We start from the raw sequence: 17,861 nt of genomic DNA, 5'->3' as shown, positions 1-17,861 counted from the left end.
GCATCACATACCAGGGCCTGTCGGTGGGGTGTGGGACTAGGGGAGGGAGAGCATTAGGAGTAATGTAGATGACGGGTTGATGGGTGCAGCAAACCACCATGGTATGTGTATACCTACATAAGAAACCTGCACGTTCTGCACAGGTATCCCAAAACTTAAAGTATAATTTAAGAAAAAAGTTGTATTTATTTAGAGTCCTAGGTTTACTGACGTTATTCTGATTATTAAAAAATACATTAAAATCCGGATTGTGATCATAGATAACCACACAGCACACCCGCAATTCATTTCAGAAGCATGTCTGTGCTTGCATTACAGGAAAAACACTTTTACTGACCACTGTCTGTGTGCTTGGCACCTGGGTCTCCACACCCTGAGATCTCTCACTCTCTGGTGGGCAAGACAGACAATAAGCAGAGTAAATGACGGAATGTGCTGAAAAAAACATGCTGTGGAGACAGAGGATGACGAATAGGTCACTAGTGTGGGTCAGGGCTCAGTGAGGCAGGGAAGGATGGTCCTATTGAGGGGACCTTTGGGCAGAGACATAGGAGATGGGGTCTTGGTGGGGGCAGCAGGTCCGGTGCAGGGGCAGGTGACCCACCCAAGGTAGACCATGCTGCTGTTGGTGGGGACCCGAGGGTCTGAGCACAGGAGACCCAGCTCTGTGTGTGATGGCCTCCAAACATGGCTGGTGGTTGAGATGGATGTGGTTTTCACCCCTGTAGTGACAAGGGCCGGGACCCGGACTCCATCAGCACAGCCAGATCTGCAAAGATAAGCAGATGTGAAGCCAAGATGTGCAGGGAGTCTGCAAGAGGCACTGGGAGAGGGGATGCCCAGCCAGGCCTGGAGCTGCAGGTGCTGGGAGTGTGAGCTGGAGGCCTAGAGCCACAAGGAGAGACTGGGCGTGTTCCTACCAGCCACAGGAAGGGATTTGAGTGGGGGACGGGGACATTGGAGGTGTGTCTTTGAGAGTCTCTGTCAGCCTGGGGAGGGGATTAGAGCTGGGGCTGGGTCAGGGAGCTTGTGGTAATTGGTGTGAGATGGGGATGGCCTCACTGTGGGGAAGGGGTCTCTGGGAGTGAGACTGGGGAGGCAAGGTGGTCCCAGGTCTTGTATTCCAACACTGGGTGGATGATGGAGGTGCTGGTCCTATCGAGGTGAGGTGAGTAGGGGTCTGGGGCTCCAGGGTGAGTCCAGGCTGGAGATGGAGATTTTTCAGCCCTGACACTCAGCTGTGGGTGAGATCCGGGGAGTCTGGAGACCGAGGACGAGGTTCTGGTGAGTAGGCCTGCTTGGGCTGCTGATGGCCCCCACCTTCTCCAGGGACCTGCCTGCAGACCTTCCAGCGGGGATGCTGACTCCTGGCCTGAGGAGAGAGCAGGCAGCCTGAGAGTCTCCTGCCTGTCTTCCTTTAGCAGGTCCTCATCACTTACCTCCATGAAGGTCCATCCGGCAGGCCTCTAACATGCAGAAATGCATTTTCACAGTGTTTTCTGTAGGTTTTCATGTGTTTATTTCTGGTGTAGCTTTCATTTTGGCCATTGGTGTTTTTAGAATTTCTCATCCATTTCACTCTTCCCGTAGAAGATAGTTATTTTGGAAGACTGAGACTTAACTGAATGTCCCCATGTGTGCACTGATCCTCAGACAACTGAATGTCCCCATGTGTGCACTGATCCTCAGACATAACTGAATCTCCCTGTGTGAGTACTGATCCTCTGACATAACAATGTCCCTGTGTGAGCACTGACTCTCAGATATAACTGAATGTCCCTGTGTGAGCACTGATCCTCTGCTTCTGCACTTCTCCCTGCAGGCTGGTGACCATGGCTGTGGTGGGTGAGCCCGAGAAGGCTGTTGGCAGCTTCTTGGCCCTGGTGTTGGCCAGGGCCTCTGGCTCTGTTGACATCCAGCACCTGAAGAGGCGGTGGGCGGCCCCAGAGGCGGATGAGTGCAACAGGCTGCGTCTGCTTTTGCAGGAAGCCCTGTGGAAGGAAGAAATACTGCACAAGTAGTGGGTGTTGCTGAGAGGACGGTGTGGCTGCAGTGACCCAAATGTAAAAGACATAATTGTAAGGTGGATAATTTTACATTTGTGTGCAAGTATATTTATGTATATAGACCATGTATATTCTGTGTATAATTTATTTTCCAAGAATATTTGGTATTTTCACTAAATCACTACTTTTGAATGGAAACGGAACATTTTAGCATTTATGAAACTTCCAGGGGCGCATAGAGCCACGTTCAAGGTGCTTTTTTCTGAGAGTATTTCGAGTTATTTTTAGAACAGTTTAAAATATTGTCACATTACTACTAGATTTTAAACAGCCTACCATGAAAAGGTATTTTAATGAACTATTTTCTTAGTCATACACAAAATATATCTACACATGTCTAAATTAAAAGGAATTACTCTGTTGAAATGACCTCTGCCAACAGTTTTTTCTTGAAATTCTTGGGCACCTTCTTTTGGCATTTCTGGATTGTCATGTTTGCAGAGCAAGCCAGACATGTTTCCATTAGTACTAAAAGTTGTCCTTTGTAGAAATAATACAAGTAAATAAACCCCCTTGAATTTTGCAGCTCAGGGCGACTAGGAATTGTGCTGCTGTAAAAAGAAAACGCCCTGGGCTGAGTAATTCATCAGTAATGGAAATCTGTATTTCCTGTTTCCTGGAAGTGGACTCCAGCCTCAAGGCGTGATGGCTTTCATGTCCAGTCAGCTGCCCCTTGCTTCCTGCAGCGCCTCATGGCTTCACTGTTAGACAGGAGCAGAGGGCAGAAAGGTTCTGGGGCCTTTAATCTCTCTGGTTACAGTACCAATCCATTCACCAGGGCTCTGCCTCTCACACTCCTTAATATCATCAGCCTCAGGCTTAAATTCCAGGCTTTGAATTTTGGAGGGAGACAAACATTCAAACCATGGCACAAAGATAGGAGAGTTCTGGGGGTGTTGGCTGACTGTGATCTCAGCTCACTGCAGCCTCTACCTCCTGGGTTCAAGTGATTCTTGTGCTCCAGCTTCCTGAGTAGCTGGGATGACAGGCATGGGCCACCACACCTGGCTAATTTTTGTATTTTTAGTAGAGACGGGATTTCACCACGTTGGCCAGGCCAGTTCTTGAACTCCTGACCTCTAGTGATCCATCCACCTTGGCCTCCCAAAGCGCTGGGATGCCAGGTGTGAGCCACCATGCCTGGCCTCTGTATAATTCCAGGCATCAGCACTGTGTCTGGCCTCTATACGATTCCAGGTGTGAGCACCGTGCCCGGCCTATACGTGATGCCAGGTGTGAGCTACTTCACCCAGCCTGTGTATGATTCCAGGTGTGACCACCACACCCAGCCTGTATACGATTCCAGGTGTGAGCACCATGCCCGGCCTGTACATGATGCCAGGTTTGAGCTACTTCACCCAGCCTTTGTGTGATTCCAGCTGTGAGCACCACGCCCAGCCTGTGTGTGATTCCAGCTGTGAGCACCGCACCCAGCCTGTGTGTGATTCCAGCTGTGAGCACCGTGCCCGGCCTGTGTATGATTCCAGCTGTGAGCACCACGCCCGGCCTGTATATGATTCCAGCTGTGAGCACCACACCCAGCCTGTGTGCGATTCCAGCTGTGAGCACCGCACCTGGCCTGTATATGATTCCAGCTGTGAGCACCACACCCGGCCTCTCTATGATTCCAGGTGTGAGCACCGTGCCTGGCCTGTGTGTGATTCCAGTTGTGATCACTGCACTCAGCCTGTGTGTGATTCCGGCAGTGAGCACCGTGCCCAGCCTGTATGTGATTCCAGGTGTGAGCACCGCACCCGGCCTCTGTATGATTCCAGGTGTGAGCACCGTGCCCGGCCTGTATGTGATTCCAGCTGTGAGCACCGTGCCTGGCCTGTATATGATTCCAGCTGTGAGCACCGTGCCCGGCCTGTATGTGATTCCAGGTGTGAGCACTGTGCCCGGCCTGTATATGATTCCAGCTGTGAGCACCGCACCCAGCCTCTATATGATTCCAAGTGTGAGCACCGTGCCTGGCCTATGTGTGATTCCAGCTGTGATCACTGCACCCAGCCTGTGTGTGATTCCAGCAGTGAGCACCACGCCCAGCCTGTATATGATTTCAGCTGTGAGCACCGCGCCCGGCCTGTATATGATTCCAGCTGTGAGCACCGCACCCGGCCTGTATATGATTCCAGCTGTGAGCACCACACCCAGCCTGTGTGTGATTCCAGCTGTGAGCACCACACCCAGCCTGTGTGTGATTCCAGCAGTGAGCACCGCGCCCAGCCTGTATATGATTCCAGCTGTGAGCACCACACCCGGCCTCTCTATGATTCCAGGTGTGAGCACCGTGCCTGGCCTGTATGTGATTCCAGTTGTGATCACTGCACTCAGCCTGTGTGTGATTCCAGCAGTGAGCACCGCGCCCGGCCTGTATGTGATTCCAGGTTTGAGCACCGCACCCGGCCTCTGTATGATTCCAGGTGTGAGCACCGTGCCTGGCCTGTGTGTGATTCCAGTTGTGATCACTGCACTCAGCCTGTGTGTGATTCCGGCAGTGAGCACCGCGCCCAGCCTGTATGTGATTCCAGGTGTGAGCACCGCACCCGGCCTCTGTATGATTCCAGGTGTGAGCACCGCGCCCAGCCTGTATGTGATTCCAGGTGTGAGCACCGCACCCGGCCTCTGTATGATTCCAGGTGTGAGCACCGTGCCCGGCCTGTATGTGATTCCAGCTGTGAGCACCGTGCCTGGCCTGTATATGATTCCAGCTGTGAGCACCGTGCCCGGCCTGTATGTGATTCCAGGTGTGAGCACTGTGCCCGGCCTGTGTATGATTCCAGCTGTGAGCACCGCACCCAGCCTCTATATGATTCCAAGTGTGAGCACCGTGCCTGGCCTATGTGTGATTCCAGCTGTGATCACTGCACCCAGCCTGTGTGTGATTCCAGCAGTGAGCACCACGCCCAGCCTGTATATGATTTCAGCTGTGAGCACCGCGCCCGGCCTGTATATGATTCCAGCTGTGAGCACCGCACCCGGCCTGTGTGTGATTCCAGCAGTGAGCACCGCGCCCAGCCTGTATATGATTCCAGCTGTGAGCACCACACCCGGCCTCTCTATGATTCCAGGTGTGAGCACCGTGCCTGGCCTGTATGTGATTCCAGTTGTGATCACTGCACCCAGCCTGTGTGTGATTCCAGCAGTGAGCACCGCGCCCGGCCTGTATATGATTCCAGCTGTGAGCACCGCACCCGGCCTCTGTATGATTCCAGGTGTGAGCACCCTGCCCGGCCTCTGTATGATTCCAGGTGTGAGCACCCTGCCCGGCCTCTGTATGATTCCAGCTGTGAGCACTGCGCCCGGCCTGTATATGATTTCAGCTGTGAGCACCGTGCCCAGCCTGTGTGTGATTCCAGCTATGAGCACCGCACCCAGCCCAGACCATCTGATCTTGCGTGTTGTCCACATTTGCCATCACAGCCTTTAATGTATCAGTTACATTTATTTAAAATCCCCTGTCAAATAGTTCCAACATCTGAGTCACATCTCTGTCTCGTTCTGATGGTTGTTTTGTCTTTTGGGAATGCATTTTTATTGCCTTTTTCTATGCTACTCGAGCATTTTGGTTGAAAGCTGGACCTGTTGTATGGACAGTAGAGAGGGAGGTAAATCATTGTCTTTTATTTTTTGGTCCGGAAGTGGCTGTGCCTTTCCTTCTATTTGGCCTTCCATGGAGGTGGTGGGGCTTAAGTTAAACTGATCAGGGCTTGGGCTGGGTTTAAGTTTTCAGGTTGCTCCAGATTCCTGTAGAGACAGCTTGGGTTTGGGGGGGTCAGCTCGTCCTCAGCTTCAGGGCTTCCCCTGACACGGTACTTCAGAGAGCTCTCTTCCAACAAGTAATGTGTGGGTTGGTGCTTCTTGGGCTGTTGGTGGGAGTGGGTTTGGGGGTTTCTGTTGTTCTGATGAAGCCTCGGTCATGGCAGGCCTGGTCCGGGTCTCACAGAGGTCTCTGCGCACCTGCCCCTCCTCAGTCAAGGGCTGGGCTCAGTGTCCATTGGACCAGATTCTTTTTTCTCTCCTTCCAGCCTGAGGATTTCACAGTGTCCTGAGAGAGAGATGGCAGCTTCTGTTCTGTTGGGGGTGAAAGAAGGTCCCAGTAGGCTTCAGGCCTCCAAAAGCAGCTCTGGTTCTGCCCTCAGCTCTGTGCCTTAAGGGGGCTTCTCCTGGGGTGCCTGGTGGTTACAGAGAGAGAGGCCTGTGAGGGTAGGCTCCCCATGCCATGTCTGGAGGCAACAGGCCTGTCCCCCCATCTCTGCAGAAAACCATATCGCCTGAGACTCTGGCCTAGCCAACCCCCTCGGCACCTGACAGATTCAAGACAAGCCAGCCTTGCCGTGTGTCCCTGTGCATTGGTCCTGTGGGGCCCCTTAATGACTGCTCAGGCTCAGCAGCTGCAAGCTGTGAATCCAGCTTTCCCCGGCTCCGTGAATGTGTGGGGAAGAATCAGGGCAGATGCTGATGGGAAGCAATTGTGGAAGGTGGCACAATGCAGGATGGAGTCAGCCACACAGGCTGCAATTGTCCAGCGGCCCTGCCGTCCCCACCCCTGTCCTCTAGGCTGCATCAGAATTCCACAGATAGGCATGCCACAAGGAGCAACATGGCCAGAAACTCTCTTCTAAGAAGTTTTACTCTAAAAAATATCCCTGGCAACCCAAGTCTCTCCATGTCAAGGGGAGGCAATTTCCACCTTTGAACAAAGGGGAGATTACTTTCATTTTTAAAGATCTCTTTTTGATTGGCATTGAAGTAAACTACTTTAAAAGGCCACTGTTTGGATAAAATCCTTTCTACTGAAGCCACACCTGTTCAGCAGTCAGGTTCTGAGGACACCTAGGCATTCATGGAGAGCTTCCCGCTGGAACACTCTTAACCAGGAGATGCCATAGCCGTCGCACGGGCTGCGAGGCTGTGAGCAGGGCAAGGGCTCAGGGAAGACCCGCGGAGCAGGTCCCAGGGCCTTTACCAGCCTAGTGAGGAACCAGGCAGGACTGAAGCCACACTTGCCTGCATTGCTCCAAGAGAAATTGCTGTGAGTCAACAGTGTCCTTTCTCAAGCGTGCTCAGCCAGTTCACTGCAGAGCCAGAGGAGGTTTTACCCTTAAGGTAAAAGCTGTGGATCCCTAAGGACCCATATCTAAGGGGGTGATCCTGTGGGGTTTGAGTACTGCATTGGGAAGTGAGGTCATGGTGGCATAGGAAGCATCTGTGTGAGTCAGGGCTGTCATATCCCGTGTGGGGAGAACGGAGAATGTGGGTTGTGGAAAAGCCACAGAGTGCGAAAACATACATGAACCCCCAAACTGCAAACAAAGACAACCCCTATGGAATTACAGTGGCCTTAGAAATAACATGGAGCTCTATGGTTCAGCTTCAAGCTGTGATTACCACCTTTATACATCTACAATTAAAATGTCTTCAAATTACTGGAATGCACAAAGCCAAGACTGCCTTTTACTTCAAAGGCATCTGCCATGGTCTAGACGACTGTGCCCTACAATTCCTATGTTGGAACCTCCCCCACAGGGTGATGGTGCTAGAGGGACTGGGTCATGGGGGTGGAGCCCTCGTGAATGGGGTTAATGCAGGCTCCACAAACCTCTTGCCCCTTCTGCCACGTGCGGACGCAGAGGCACTGTCTCTGAGACAGGCCCTCACTAGATATGGAATCTGCTGGTGCCTTGATCTTGAACTTCCAACCTCTGGACCTGTGAGAAGTCAGCTTCTGTGTTTACGAGCTACCCAACGAGTGGTGTTTTGTTATGGTAGACTGAACAGACACAGCCTTTTTATTTTTTTTATCCTGTTTCTTTATCTTTTATGCTTAGATTCCCATGGCTGAATCTCCATCTAATAGTAGTACACTCTAATAGTAGAGCCACACTGCTGTGCAGACCAGAGGGTCCTGTTCACTGAGCATGATTGAGCCTGCGTCCTGTTAACTGCAGGGGGAGAACCCAGGGAGAAAGAAACCTTCACAGAGGATAAAGAAAACCCTTACCCTACAGGACGCTGCTTCCGACAACAGGACCAGCTCGTGGAGGTGCGAGGAGAGGAGAAGGGACAGGTGAGTGTAGGGGGGCCCCTTTCTCTGTATGGCCAAGCCTTCCTCATCCACACAGTCTGAAAGGTTCTTTCCCAGCCTTCCTTCTAGACCAACCATTCACCTCCGAAAAGTGGGATAAACTTAGAAAAACATGTCCGGCTTTCCAGGAGTAGAAAACAGGGGCAGTCGTCTGGGTTCTGCGCTTTGCTTGGAGCCTGTTTACTGAGTTTCTACCATGCTAGAAACTGTCAGGATCAGGATTCAGGAGTGAACAGGGCAAGCTCTCTGCTTCCCAGGAGGTGGGGACCTCAATGTTCTTATTCACACAGCTGACCATGGGGCATGGTGTCCAGTAGATGTAACCCCAGAGCCTCACGCAGTCACTGCCCAGTGCCCTCCAGGCACTGGACCTCTCAGGTGCCATGTTCAGCAGTGAAATGCTTTGTGATCTAGAATAAGTGATTTCTGCCTTGATTTACTCTTCTGTCTAGGTTTACTCTTCTGTCTATTGAAAATAAATAACGGTGTCTACCTAATGGCTGTTGACATTTTAGGGGGATGAGAATGATCTCCTTTTCTTCTCTGCTGAAGTTTGGAATCAATTGCATGAGAATAGATATGAGAATCAGACAGATGTGTGCACATGCTCATTTTGGGCTGATGCTGCTGGCAGAATATGGCTTTTAGCTATGGCTCTTGGAACCTGTTGGCTCTTAAACACAGAATTAGGAAGATGTCCAGAGTCGCAGGGTGTCCAAACAGTGCCTACCCCCTGAGCAAGCCCTGAGCCCCATGGAGAGATGTAGAGCACACGCCTTCTGTTCACAGAAAAACCTGAAGAGGGCACAGGGCTGTGGGGCCCTACCTGCCCCTCCTCCTGCCAAATGCTGCGGCCAACAAAGCCCTGCTGAGAGGAAGAGCTGGGGCCCATCGGAGCTTCTGGGAGGAGGGCAGGGAAGAATGCCCCAACCCTGCAAATGCAGCAGTCTGGGGTTGAAGCTCGTAATGTGATCTCTCTAGAGCATTTCAGACATTCAGCAAACAGCATCAGGGACCCAGGCTTTCTTATCACACATACTTACTTGACATCACATGCATGCTCAGAGCCTGATTCTCAAACTCAGGCTGCAAATTAAATCTAGGAGCATGTACAGAACAACCTCATCTATCATCTGTCTAGCCATCATCCATCTACCCATCCATCCATTATCTATTATCTCTGTATCTATCATCTACCCATCCATCATCCATCCATCCATCACAGGCGCGGGTGCCTGTGGAGCCCGGCATGGATCATCCTGTGCACCTTGTGGGTCCCCACGTGCAAATCCCACCTTCCCCAGGTGGAACACAAAAACCCCCTTTGTGTCCCACAGCTCAGGGATGCGAGTCAGAGGCAGGCAGGTCTAGGCCTGTGTGGCAGGCTGTTGTGGCCAGGCAGGGGACCAGCAGCTGGGGCAGCCCCTCCCACAAAGCAGCCCTTGGCTGGTGTTGCTCACTGCAGCCTCTGCCTCTGGGGTTCAAGGGATTCTCTTGCCTCAGCCTCCCTAGTAGCTGAGATTACAGGCGCCCACCACCACACCTGGCTATCCCAACCTTTCTGATAAATCTATGAACTTTCTGCTTAAAACATTCAGGGTAGACTCTGCTATCTGCAGCTGGGAAGGTGGGTGACATGAGGTCACATTTCAGGGTGGCCTCCCCATCATGCAGGGTGTGGGTAGGTGCTCGGGGAGGAGCTTACACCAGTTCTGAGGAGCTGAAGGAGCTTGTTCTTTCTGGGTTAGAGAAGCCTCTTCTGTGGTATTGGGACTAGGTCTGGGTTAGAGAAGCTTCTTCTGTGCTGCTGGTCTGGGTTGGAGAAGCCTCTTCTGCAGTGCTGGGACCAGGTGTGGGTTAGAGAAGCCTCTTCTGTGGTGCTGGTCTGGGTTGGAGAAGCCTCTTCTGTGGTGCTGGGACTAGGTCTGGGTTAGACAAGCTTCTTCTGTGGTGCTGGGACTAGGTCTGGGTTAGAGAAGCTTCTGTGGTGCTGGTCTGGGTTAGAGAAGCCTCTTCTGTGGTGGTGGTCTAGGTTAGAGAAGCCTCTTCTGTGGTGCTGGTCTAGGTTAGAGAAGCCTCTTCTGTGGTGCTGGTCTAGGTTAGAGAAGCCTCTTCTGTGGTGCTGGTCTAGGTTAGAGAACCCTCTTCTGTGGTGCTGGTCTGGGTTAGAGAAGCCTCTTCTGTGGTGCTGGTCTGGGTTGGAGAAGCCTCTTCTGTGGTGCTGGGACTAGGTCTGGGTTGGAGAAGCCTCTTCTATGGTGCTGGTCTGGGTTAGAGAAGCCTCTTCTGTAGTGCTGGTCTAGGTAGAGAACCCTCTTGTGGTGCTGGTCTGGGTTAGAGAACCCTCTTCTGTAGTGCTGGTCTGGGTTAGAGAAGCCTCTTCTGTGGTGCTGGTCTGGGTTAGAGAAGCCTCTTCTGCAGTGCTGGGATGAGGTGTGGGTTAGAGAAGCCTCTTCTGTGGTGCTGGTCTGGGTTAGAGAAACCTCTTCTGTGGTGCTGGGACTAGGTCTGGGTTAAAGAAGCTTCTTCTGTGGTGTTGGGAATAGGTCTGGGTTAGAGAAGCTTCTTCTGTGGTGCTGGCCTGGGTTGGAGAAGCCTCTTCTGCAGTGCTGGGACCAGGTGTGGGTTAGAGAAGCCTCTTCTGTGGTGCTGGTATGGGTTGGAGAAGCCTCTTCTGCGGTGCTGGGACCAGGTGTGGGTTAGAGAAGCCTCTTCTGTGGTGCTGGTCTGGGTTGGAGAAGCCTCTTCTGTGGTGCTGGTCTGGGTTGGAGAAGCCTCTTCTGTGGTGCTGGGACTAGGTCTGGGTTAGAGAAGCTTCTTCTGTGGTGCTGGTCTGGGTTGGAGAAGCCTCTTCTATGATGCTGGGATGAGGTCTCCAATGGCAGTTGGATTTTTTGCTCCTTAAGGAGGTTGTCTTGGTGGGCTCTCTACCACCTGTGACAGTAAAAGCAGAAGAGTAAATCTTAAAAATAATCCCGAGGGAATAAAAAGAAGCCTTGAACTGTGAACAGGGAGAAAAGGAGGGTGAACCCCTGGTCCTATCTACAGCTTCATATTGCACGCATGGGATCAGCCTGAGGGGACTCTCCTGCAGCTGCCCGATGTCCTCAGCACCCTACGGGACCCACCACACCTTCCACCTCCGGTCTGTGCCCTCTCAAAACTCCACGAGCCTCAGCGCCTCCTGCACATGGTGGCAAGTCCAGGGGCCACCGACTTGGGCTCCTGCCTAGCCTCCACCAGCATCGTGCTTTCCTATCTTTCCCTCCCACCTATGCAATGCCAGCCCAGGTGTCATCTGTACTGATGGGCTGGTGGGCCAGGGTGCCCTGTGGCTGGACAGGCCTTGGTGGGAATTCTTAGCACCTGTGGCTGCTCCTACCCTCCTTGCCTTCCACACTTGTAAGTGAGTGGTTCCACTGGGTCCAGCTCCATACAGGCTCTCCTGAATTGAGTGACACTGAGCTGACCCACCTGTCTAAAGTTATCTAGCTTATTTTATGCAGGTTAGAATAAAGCAATTCTCTTAAATATGATGGTATTAAAAAACTATGGGTCGGGTGCGGTGGCTCACGCCTGTAATCCCAGCACTTTGTGAGGGCAAGGTGGGTGGATTATGAAGTCAGGAGTTGAAGATCAGCCTGACCAATATGGTGAAACCACGTCTCTGTTAAAGCAAAACAGAACAAAGCAAAGCCTAGCCAGGTGTGGTGGTGTGTGCCTGTAGTCCCAGCTACTCAGGAGGTTGAGGCAGGAGAATTTCTTGAACCCGGGAGGCGGAGGTTGCAGAGAGCTGAGATCGTGCCACTGCACTCCAGCCTGGGCAACAAAGAGAGAGAGACTCTGTCTCAAAAAAAAAAATAAATAAATAAAAAATAAAAACTGTGAAGTGAGATCATATTACAAGGTTCCTGTTCACACTGTATTTGGATACAAATACAACCTCTCATAATCCCAGCACTTTAAGAGGCCAAGACGGGGGGTTGCTTGAGCCCAGAGTTTGAGACCAGTCTGGGCAACATGGCAAGTGTGGGTAACACCCCCCATGGGCACTGAGGAAGGAGAACTGTCCAGACCCCAGGCACATCCAGTGCCTGAAGAATATCTCAGTTTATAGTGTTATTGCTCAGCTGTTCCTTTATATAATCCTGCATATATAATCATACATTAGTTTATAGAATTAGTGCTTGAAGTATAACTTACAGCTTACATATATCTAGTTTATATAAACATACTTAATACTTATATCTACTTAGTTCTATATAATCTTTCTGTATAATCATGTAAGTATTGTAGTCGGAGCTGTACTGACACATTTAGTGCTGATTTATATAATCCTTCTATATAACCATATAATAGTTTGTAGTAGGAGGAATGCCTAGAGCAGTCACAGAACAGAAGCAGTACATAGGAAAACAGTCAGACCAGGACAAGAACCAAAGACCCAGGCGGTGGCATCCCTGCCTGAAAGGGCATATGCTCTATGGCAGGCTTGGAGCAAGAGCCTCTTCTGATAAAGGAGCTGTAGTACCTTGCATCCAGTTCCTGTGAAAAGTAGGCCTCAGGCCTGAGAACCTGGAAATAACTGAGGGAGAAGAACCCCTCTGGTGTGACTGGTCACAGCGGCTGTACACCCTGTCAATCTTTTTTCCCTTCTGTGCTAGCTCAAATCATCCTCCCATAAATATCTTAAGAGCACAAGTCTGTCAGCTCCCATTGCATTAAGCTTAGAGTATCCTTCTATTAGAAATCCTTTGAAATCTCCAGCCCCCAGATAAGAAGTGTTGCACATGACACCTGTTGCACACAGCCCACCTCCTTGCCTCAGTGACTTAATGGGGGTGGACCTCTTTTCTGTACACAACTCTCTACTACTGCACATGGCACGGCCCCCTACTGTGCAGCCCACCTCTCTGCCCAAGTGATGTAACAGGGTGGACCCTTCACATGTAACTCATGTGATTATGTATGCCCTATCACACACATGACCCTGACCCCTTCTTGTACCTAATAAATACAGTGCTCTGGGGAATTTGGGGGCTGTCACTGATCTCCACTCACAGGTGGCATGGCCCCCCAAGTCCAGATGCTCTTCACCAGTTTTTTGGTGTCCTGTCTCTTTACTTCTTGGATCCTGCATCTCAACACAGCATAAGAGACACCCCAAGACCCTGTGGGGCCCCAACAGTCCTACAGGCAAGACCCCATCTCTACAAAAAATTTTAAAAAATTAGCTGGGGGTGGAGGGTGGCACACACCTCTATTCCCAGCCACTCAGGATGCCAAGGTAGGAGAATAGCTTGAGCTGAAGAAGTTGAGGTTGCAGTAAGCCTTGAGCATGCCACTGCACTTCAGCCTGGGTAACAGAACAACACCTAGTCTCAAAAATTAAAAACACACACACACACACATATATATGTATATGTATGTGCATGTATATATATGTTACGTGTGTGTGTGTAGTAAGTACCTTATATGTTATATATATGTCTAAAAAGTAGACGGGGTAAGGTGGTGAATGGCATATACATACAATGTGGTTTGGTATGGTTTGGCTGTCTCTCCACCCAATTCTCATCTTGAATTGTAGCTCCTACAATTCCCATTGGTTGCAGGAGGATGCCAGTGGGAGGTAATTGAATCATGGGGGTGGTTCTTTCTCATGCTGTTCTCATGAGAGTGAATAAGTCTCATGCAATCTCATGGTTTTATAAAGGGTGGTTCCTCTGCACATGGTCTTTCTCTTGCCTGCCACAATGTAAGACATACCTTTGCTCTTCCTTTGCCTTCTGCCATGCGTGTGAGGCCTCCTGAGTCATGTGGAACTGTGGGTCCATTCAACCTCTTTCCTTTATAAATTACCCCTCTTTGGTATATCTTTATTACCAGCAAGAACAGACTAATATAGTAAATTGGTACCAGGAGTGGGGTGCTGCTGTAAAGATATCTGAAAATGTGGAATCAGTGTAGGAACTGGGTGACACACAGTGGTGGGAAGAGTCTGGAAGACTCAGAAGAATACAGGAAAATGTGGGAAAACTTGGAACTTCCTAGAGACTTGTTGAATGGTTTTGATCAAAATGCTGATAGTGATGTGGACAATAAAGGCAAGGTTGAGGTGGTCTCAGATGGAGATGAGCTTGTTGGGAACTGGAGCAAAGGTGACTCTTGTTATGTTTTAGCAAAGAGACTTGCAGCACTTTGCCCCTGCCCTACAGATGTATGGAACTTTGAACTTGAGAGAGATAATTTAGGGCATCTGGTGGAAGAAATTTCTAAGCAGTAAAGTGTTCAATAGATGACTTGGGTACTGTTAAAAGCATTCAGTTGTGTTCATTCACAAAGATATGATTTGGAATTGGAATTTATGTTTAAAAGGGAAACAGAGCATAAAAGATTGGAAAATTTGTAGCCTGATCATGCAATAGAAAAGAAAACCCTACTTTCTGAGGAGAAATTCAAGCCAGCTGAAAAAACTTGCATAAGTAATAAGGAGCCAAATATTAATTACCAAGACAATGGGGAAAATGTTCCCAGGGCGTGTCAGAGGTCTTCATGGCAGCCCTTCCCACTAGAGGCCTGGAGGCCTAGGAGGAAAAAGTGGTTTCATGGGTTGGGCCAGGGCCTTGCTCTTTGTGTAGTCTCCAGGGTTGGTCCCCTGTGTCCCAGCCATGGCTAAAAAAGGCCAATGTATACCTTAGGTTCAGAGGGTTCAAGCCCCAAGCCTTGGTGGCTTACACATGGTGTTGGTCCTGTGGATGCATAGAAGTCAAGAATTGATGTTTGGGAACCTCCACCTAGATTTCAGAGGATGTATGGAAATGCCTGGATGTCCAGGCAGAGATGTGCTGCAGGGGCAGAGCCATGATGGAGAACCTATGTTAAGGCAGTGCAGAAGGGAAATGTGGGGTGTGAGCTCCCCTCGACAGAGTTCCCACTGGGGCACTGGCTAGTGGAGCTGTGAGAAGAGGGCCACCTTCCTCCAGACCCCAGAATGATAGATCCACTGATAGCTTGCACCACGCACCTGGAAAAGTCTCAGACACTCAACATCAGCAGTGAAAGTGGCCAGGAGGGTGGCTGTATTCTCAAAGCCACAGGGGCAGAGTTGCCTAAGACCACAGGAGCTCACTTCTTGCATCAGCATGACCTGGACGTGAGACATGGATTCAAAGGAGATCATTTTGGAACTTTAAGATTTGACTTCCCTGCTGGCTTTTGGACTTGCATGGGGCCTGTAGTCCCTTTGTTTTGACAAATTTCTCCCATTTGGAACAGCTATATTTACCCAATGCCTGTAACTCTATTGTATCTAGAAGTAACTAACTTGCTTTTGATTTTACAGGCTCATAAGTGGAAGGAACTTGCCTTGTCTCAGATGAGACTTTGGCCTGTCGACTTTTGAGTTAAGAATTTGGGGGACTGTTGGAAAGGCATGATTAGTTCTGAAATGTGAGGACATGAGAATTCAGAGGGGCCAGGGGCAGAATGATATGGTTTGGCTCTGTCCCCACCCAAATCTCATCTTGAATTGTAGTTCCTATAATCCCCACGTGTTTTTTGGAAGGACGTGGTGGATGGTAACTGAATCACAGGGGCAGGATTTTCCCGTGCTGTTCTTGAGATAGTAAGTCTCATGAGATCTGATGGTTTTATAAAGGATAGTTCCCCTGCATACGCTCTCTTGCCTGCTGCTATATAGGATATGCCATTGCTCCTCCTTCACCTTCCACCATGATTGTTAGGCCTCCCCAGCCATGTGGAACTGTGAGTCCATTCAACCTCTTTCCTGTATAAATTACCCAGTCTCCAGTATGTCTTTATTAGCAGTGTGAGAACAGACTAATACACCTGTCATGCATCAGGCACTTATTAAGGCCAGGGCATCGTACATACATCCTTTTAAAAATTATATTTAGTCTGGGTGTAGTGGCTCACATCTCTAATCTCAGCACTTTGGGAGGCCAAGGCAGGTGGATTGCTTGAGTCCAGGAGTTCAAGACCAGCCTGGGAAACAGAGAAACCCCATCTCTCCTAAAGATATAAAAATTAGATGGGTGTGGTGGTGTGTGCCTGTAGTCCCAGCTGCTTGGGAGGCTGAGGTGGGAGGATCTCTTGAGCCCAGAAGGCAGAGGTTGCAGTGAGCTGAGATCGTGCCAGTGTGCTCCAGCCTGGGCAACAGAGTGAGACTCTCTAAAAAAAAATTACATTTATTTTCTAAATTCTAAAAGTAATATTTGTATATTGAAGATAACTGAAATTATATTATATATAAGAAAAAAATGATATTCTCATCATCCAGAGAGAATGCTCTGAATATTTTAGCATTTCTAGAGTCTATTACAGAAATCAGGACATGCATAGTAAATCTGTTTATGACATGACAATTAAGCTCATTTTGTCCCTTCTGGGGGAAGCAGTCCCTCCCCCCACCCTGACCCACCTCTCCCCACACCCCTTGCTATGGCCCTGCCTCCCCCCACCTCCCACCCTGTCCCCACCTCCCCCCTATACCTCTCACCCGGCCCCACCTCCCCCCACCCCTGATCCTGGCCCAGCCTCCCCCACCCCTCACCCTGGCCCCACACCCCCCACCCTGGCCCCACATTCCCCCCAAACCCCTCATCCTGGATCCACCTCCCTTCCACACACACCCTCACCCTGGCCCTGCCTCCCCACCCAACAGGCCTAGACCAGCCCCATCTATGGTTAGTGTCTTTAGACAATCTTCTCCTCCCTCAAGAGAAAGTACCCATTCTAGTGGGACAGTAAGTTCTCCTTCACTGTTGATATTTTGGGGTGAGTATGGAGAGTATGATTTCAAGATGTTTCCAAAGGCTCTGGTTCCTAATACAAATCACTTAGGATACCTGAAGAGGCTTGTTGAAACATCGTTGCTTCCTTTGTTTTCTTAAGAAAGAGATCATCAAATAATGTCAGGGGAAGCATCCCTGGAGGTACCACTTTACTCTGATCATGCCATCTCCTCCTGTGTTCATGCAGCAGAGCTGCCCCTGGCCCTGGGCCATGCCTTTCCTTCGGCTGATTCTCCACAAGCTCTGAAGGATCTGCACAGATCACACCCCTGACCCTGCCACACCTCTGCTGTCCGCTGACCCTAAACTGGGGCTGGCCCTGAGTGGAGGCTTCAGTCTACACGGGGCCAGAGACTCCAACAGTTGAGCTAATCAGCCTCAGATTTGGAAAAAGGTCCCCTGGGTTCTCACAGAACATGTCTACTATTTCACAGTCTTGGGGTAAGAGCCTATAATTCACCTCTGTTCAGTTCAACAAACACTTCTAAGCATCCACTTGGGAGCACATTCTGTGCTAAGCGGTGGTTCTGGCCTTGAGGTGTGGGTGGGTGGAGAAGCCCAGCATTGAATAAATCAGAGGTCCTGCCTGCAGGCATATTTTGTTTGACCCTTGTGATGTTTTATTAACATTTGGACTTGAATATTTTCCATGGGACAGGGCCCTCGAGTCCCCACAGCTCTCCCCACATGGCGCTTTGTAATGTCCAGCCCAATTCCTGTAAGCTCCAGAGCCCATGACCTCCAAAATGTGCCAGCATCACAGAATACACACAGCCCTGTGGGGAGCCACAGAGCTGGGGAAGCAGGAGAGGTGGGACAGTCAAAGGCACAGGGATGAGAAGTGGAAATGCCTGTCCTAGCCTGGTATCACCCACGGACTGGGGCTCTGGC

At 50.3% G+C, this 17,861-nt stretch overlaps 1 protein-coding gene across 5 annotated transcripts in view; it reads left to right on the top strand.

Moving 5' to 3' along the window:
- The window catches only part of DYNC2I1 (dynein 2 intermediate chain 1), a 115,448-nt gene extending 97,871 nt beyond the window's left edge, over window positions 1-17,577 (top strand). For 3 of the 5 annotated variants that reach the window (XM_064366636.1, XM_064366613.1, XM_064366658.1), the window contains one exon: window positions 1,823-2,131. In XM_064366636.1, the coding sequence (XP_064222706.1) occupies window positions 1,823-2,021 (199 nt within the window). In that variant the 3' untranslated portion in view covers window positions 2,022-2,131. Of the gene's footprint in view, window positions 1-1,822; window positions 3,409-3,697; window positions 4,631-8,017; window positions 8,137-17,157 lie in introns of those variants that run through there. The other 2 variants (XR_010338794.1, XR_010338799.1) reach the window with 2 other exon arrangements.
- The last annotated feature ends 284 nt before the right edge of the window (window positions 17,578-17,861 follow it).

Source organism: Aotus nancymaae, unplaced genomic scaffold (genome assembly GCF_030222135.1).
Source record: "Aotus nancymaae isolate 86718 unplaced genomic scaffold, 86718_ANA_hifiasm-v0.15.2.pri h1tg000002l, whole genome shotgun sequence".
NCBI classification, from domain to species: domain Eukaryota; kingdom Metazoa; phylum Chordata; class Mammalia; order Primates; family Aotidae; genus Aotus; species Aotus nancymaae.
The sequence above is the reverse complement of the archived record's forward strand: the minus strand, read 5'-3'. Positions and strand labels throughout refer to the sequence as shown.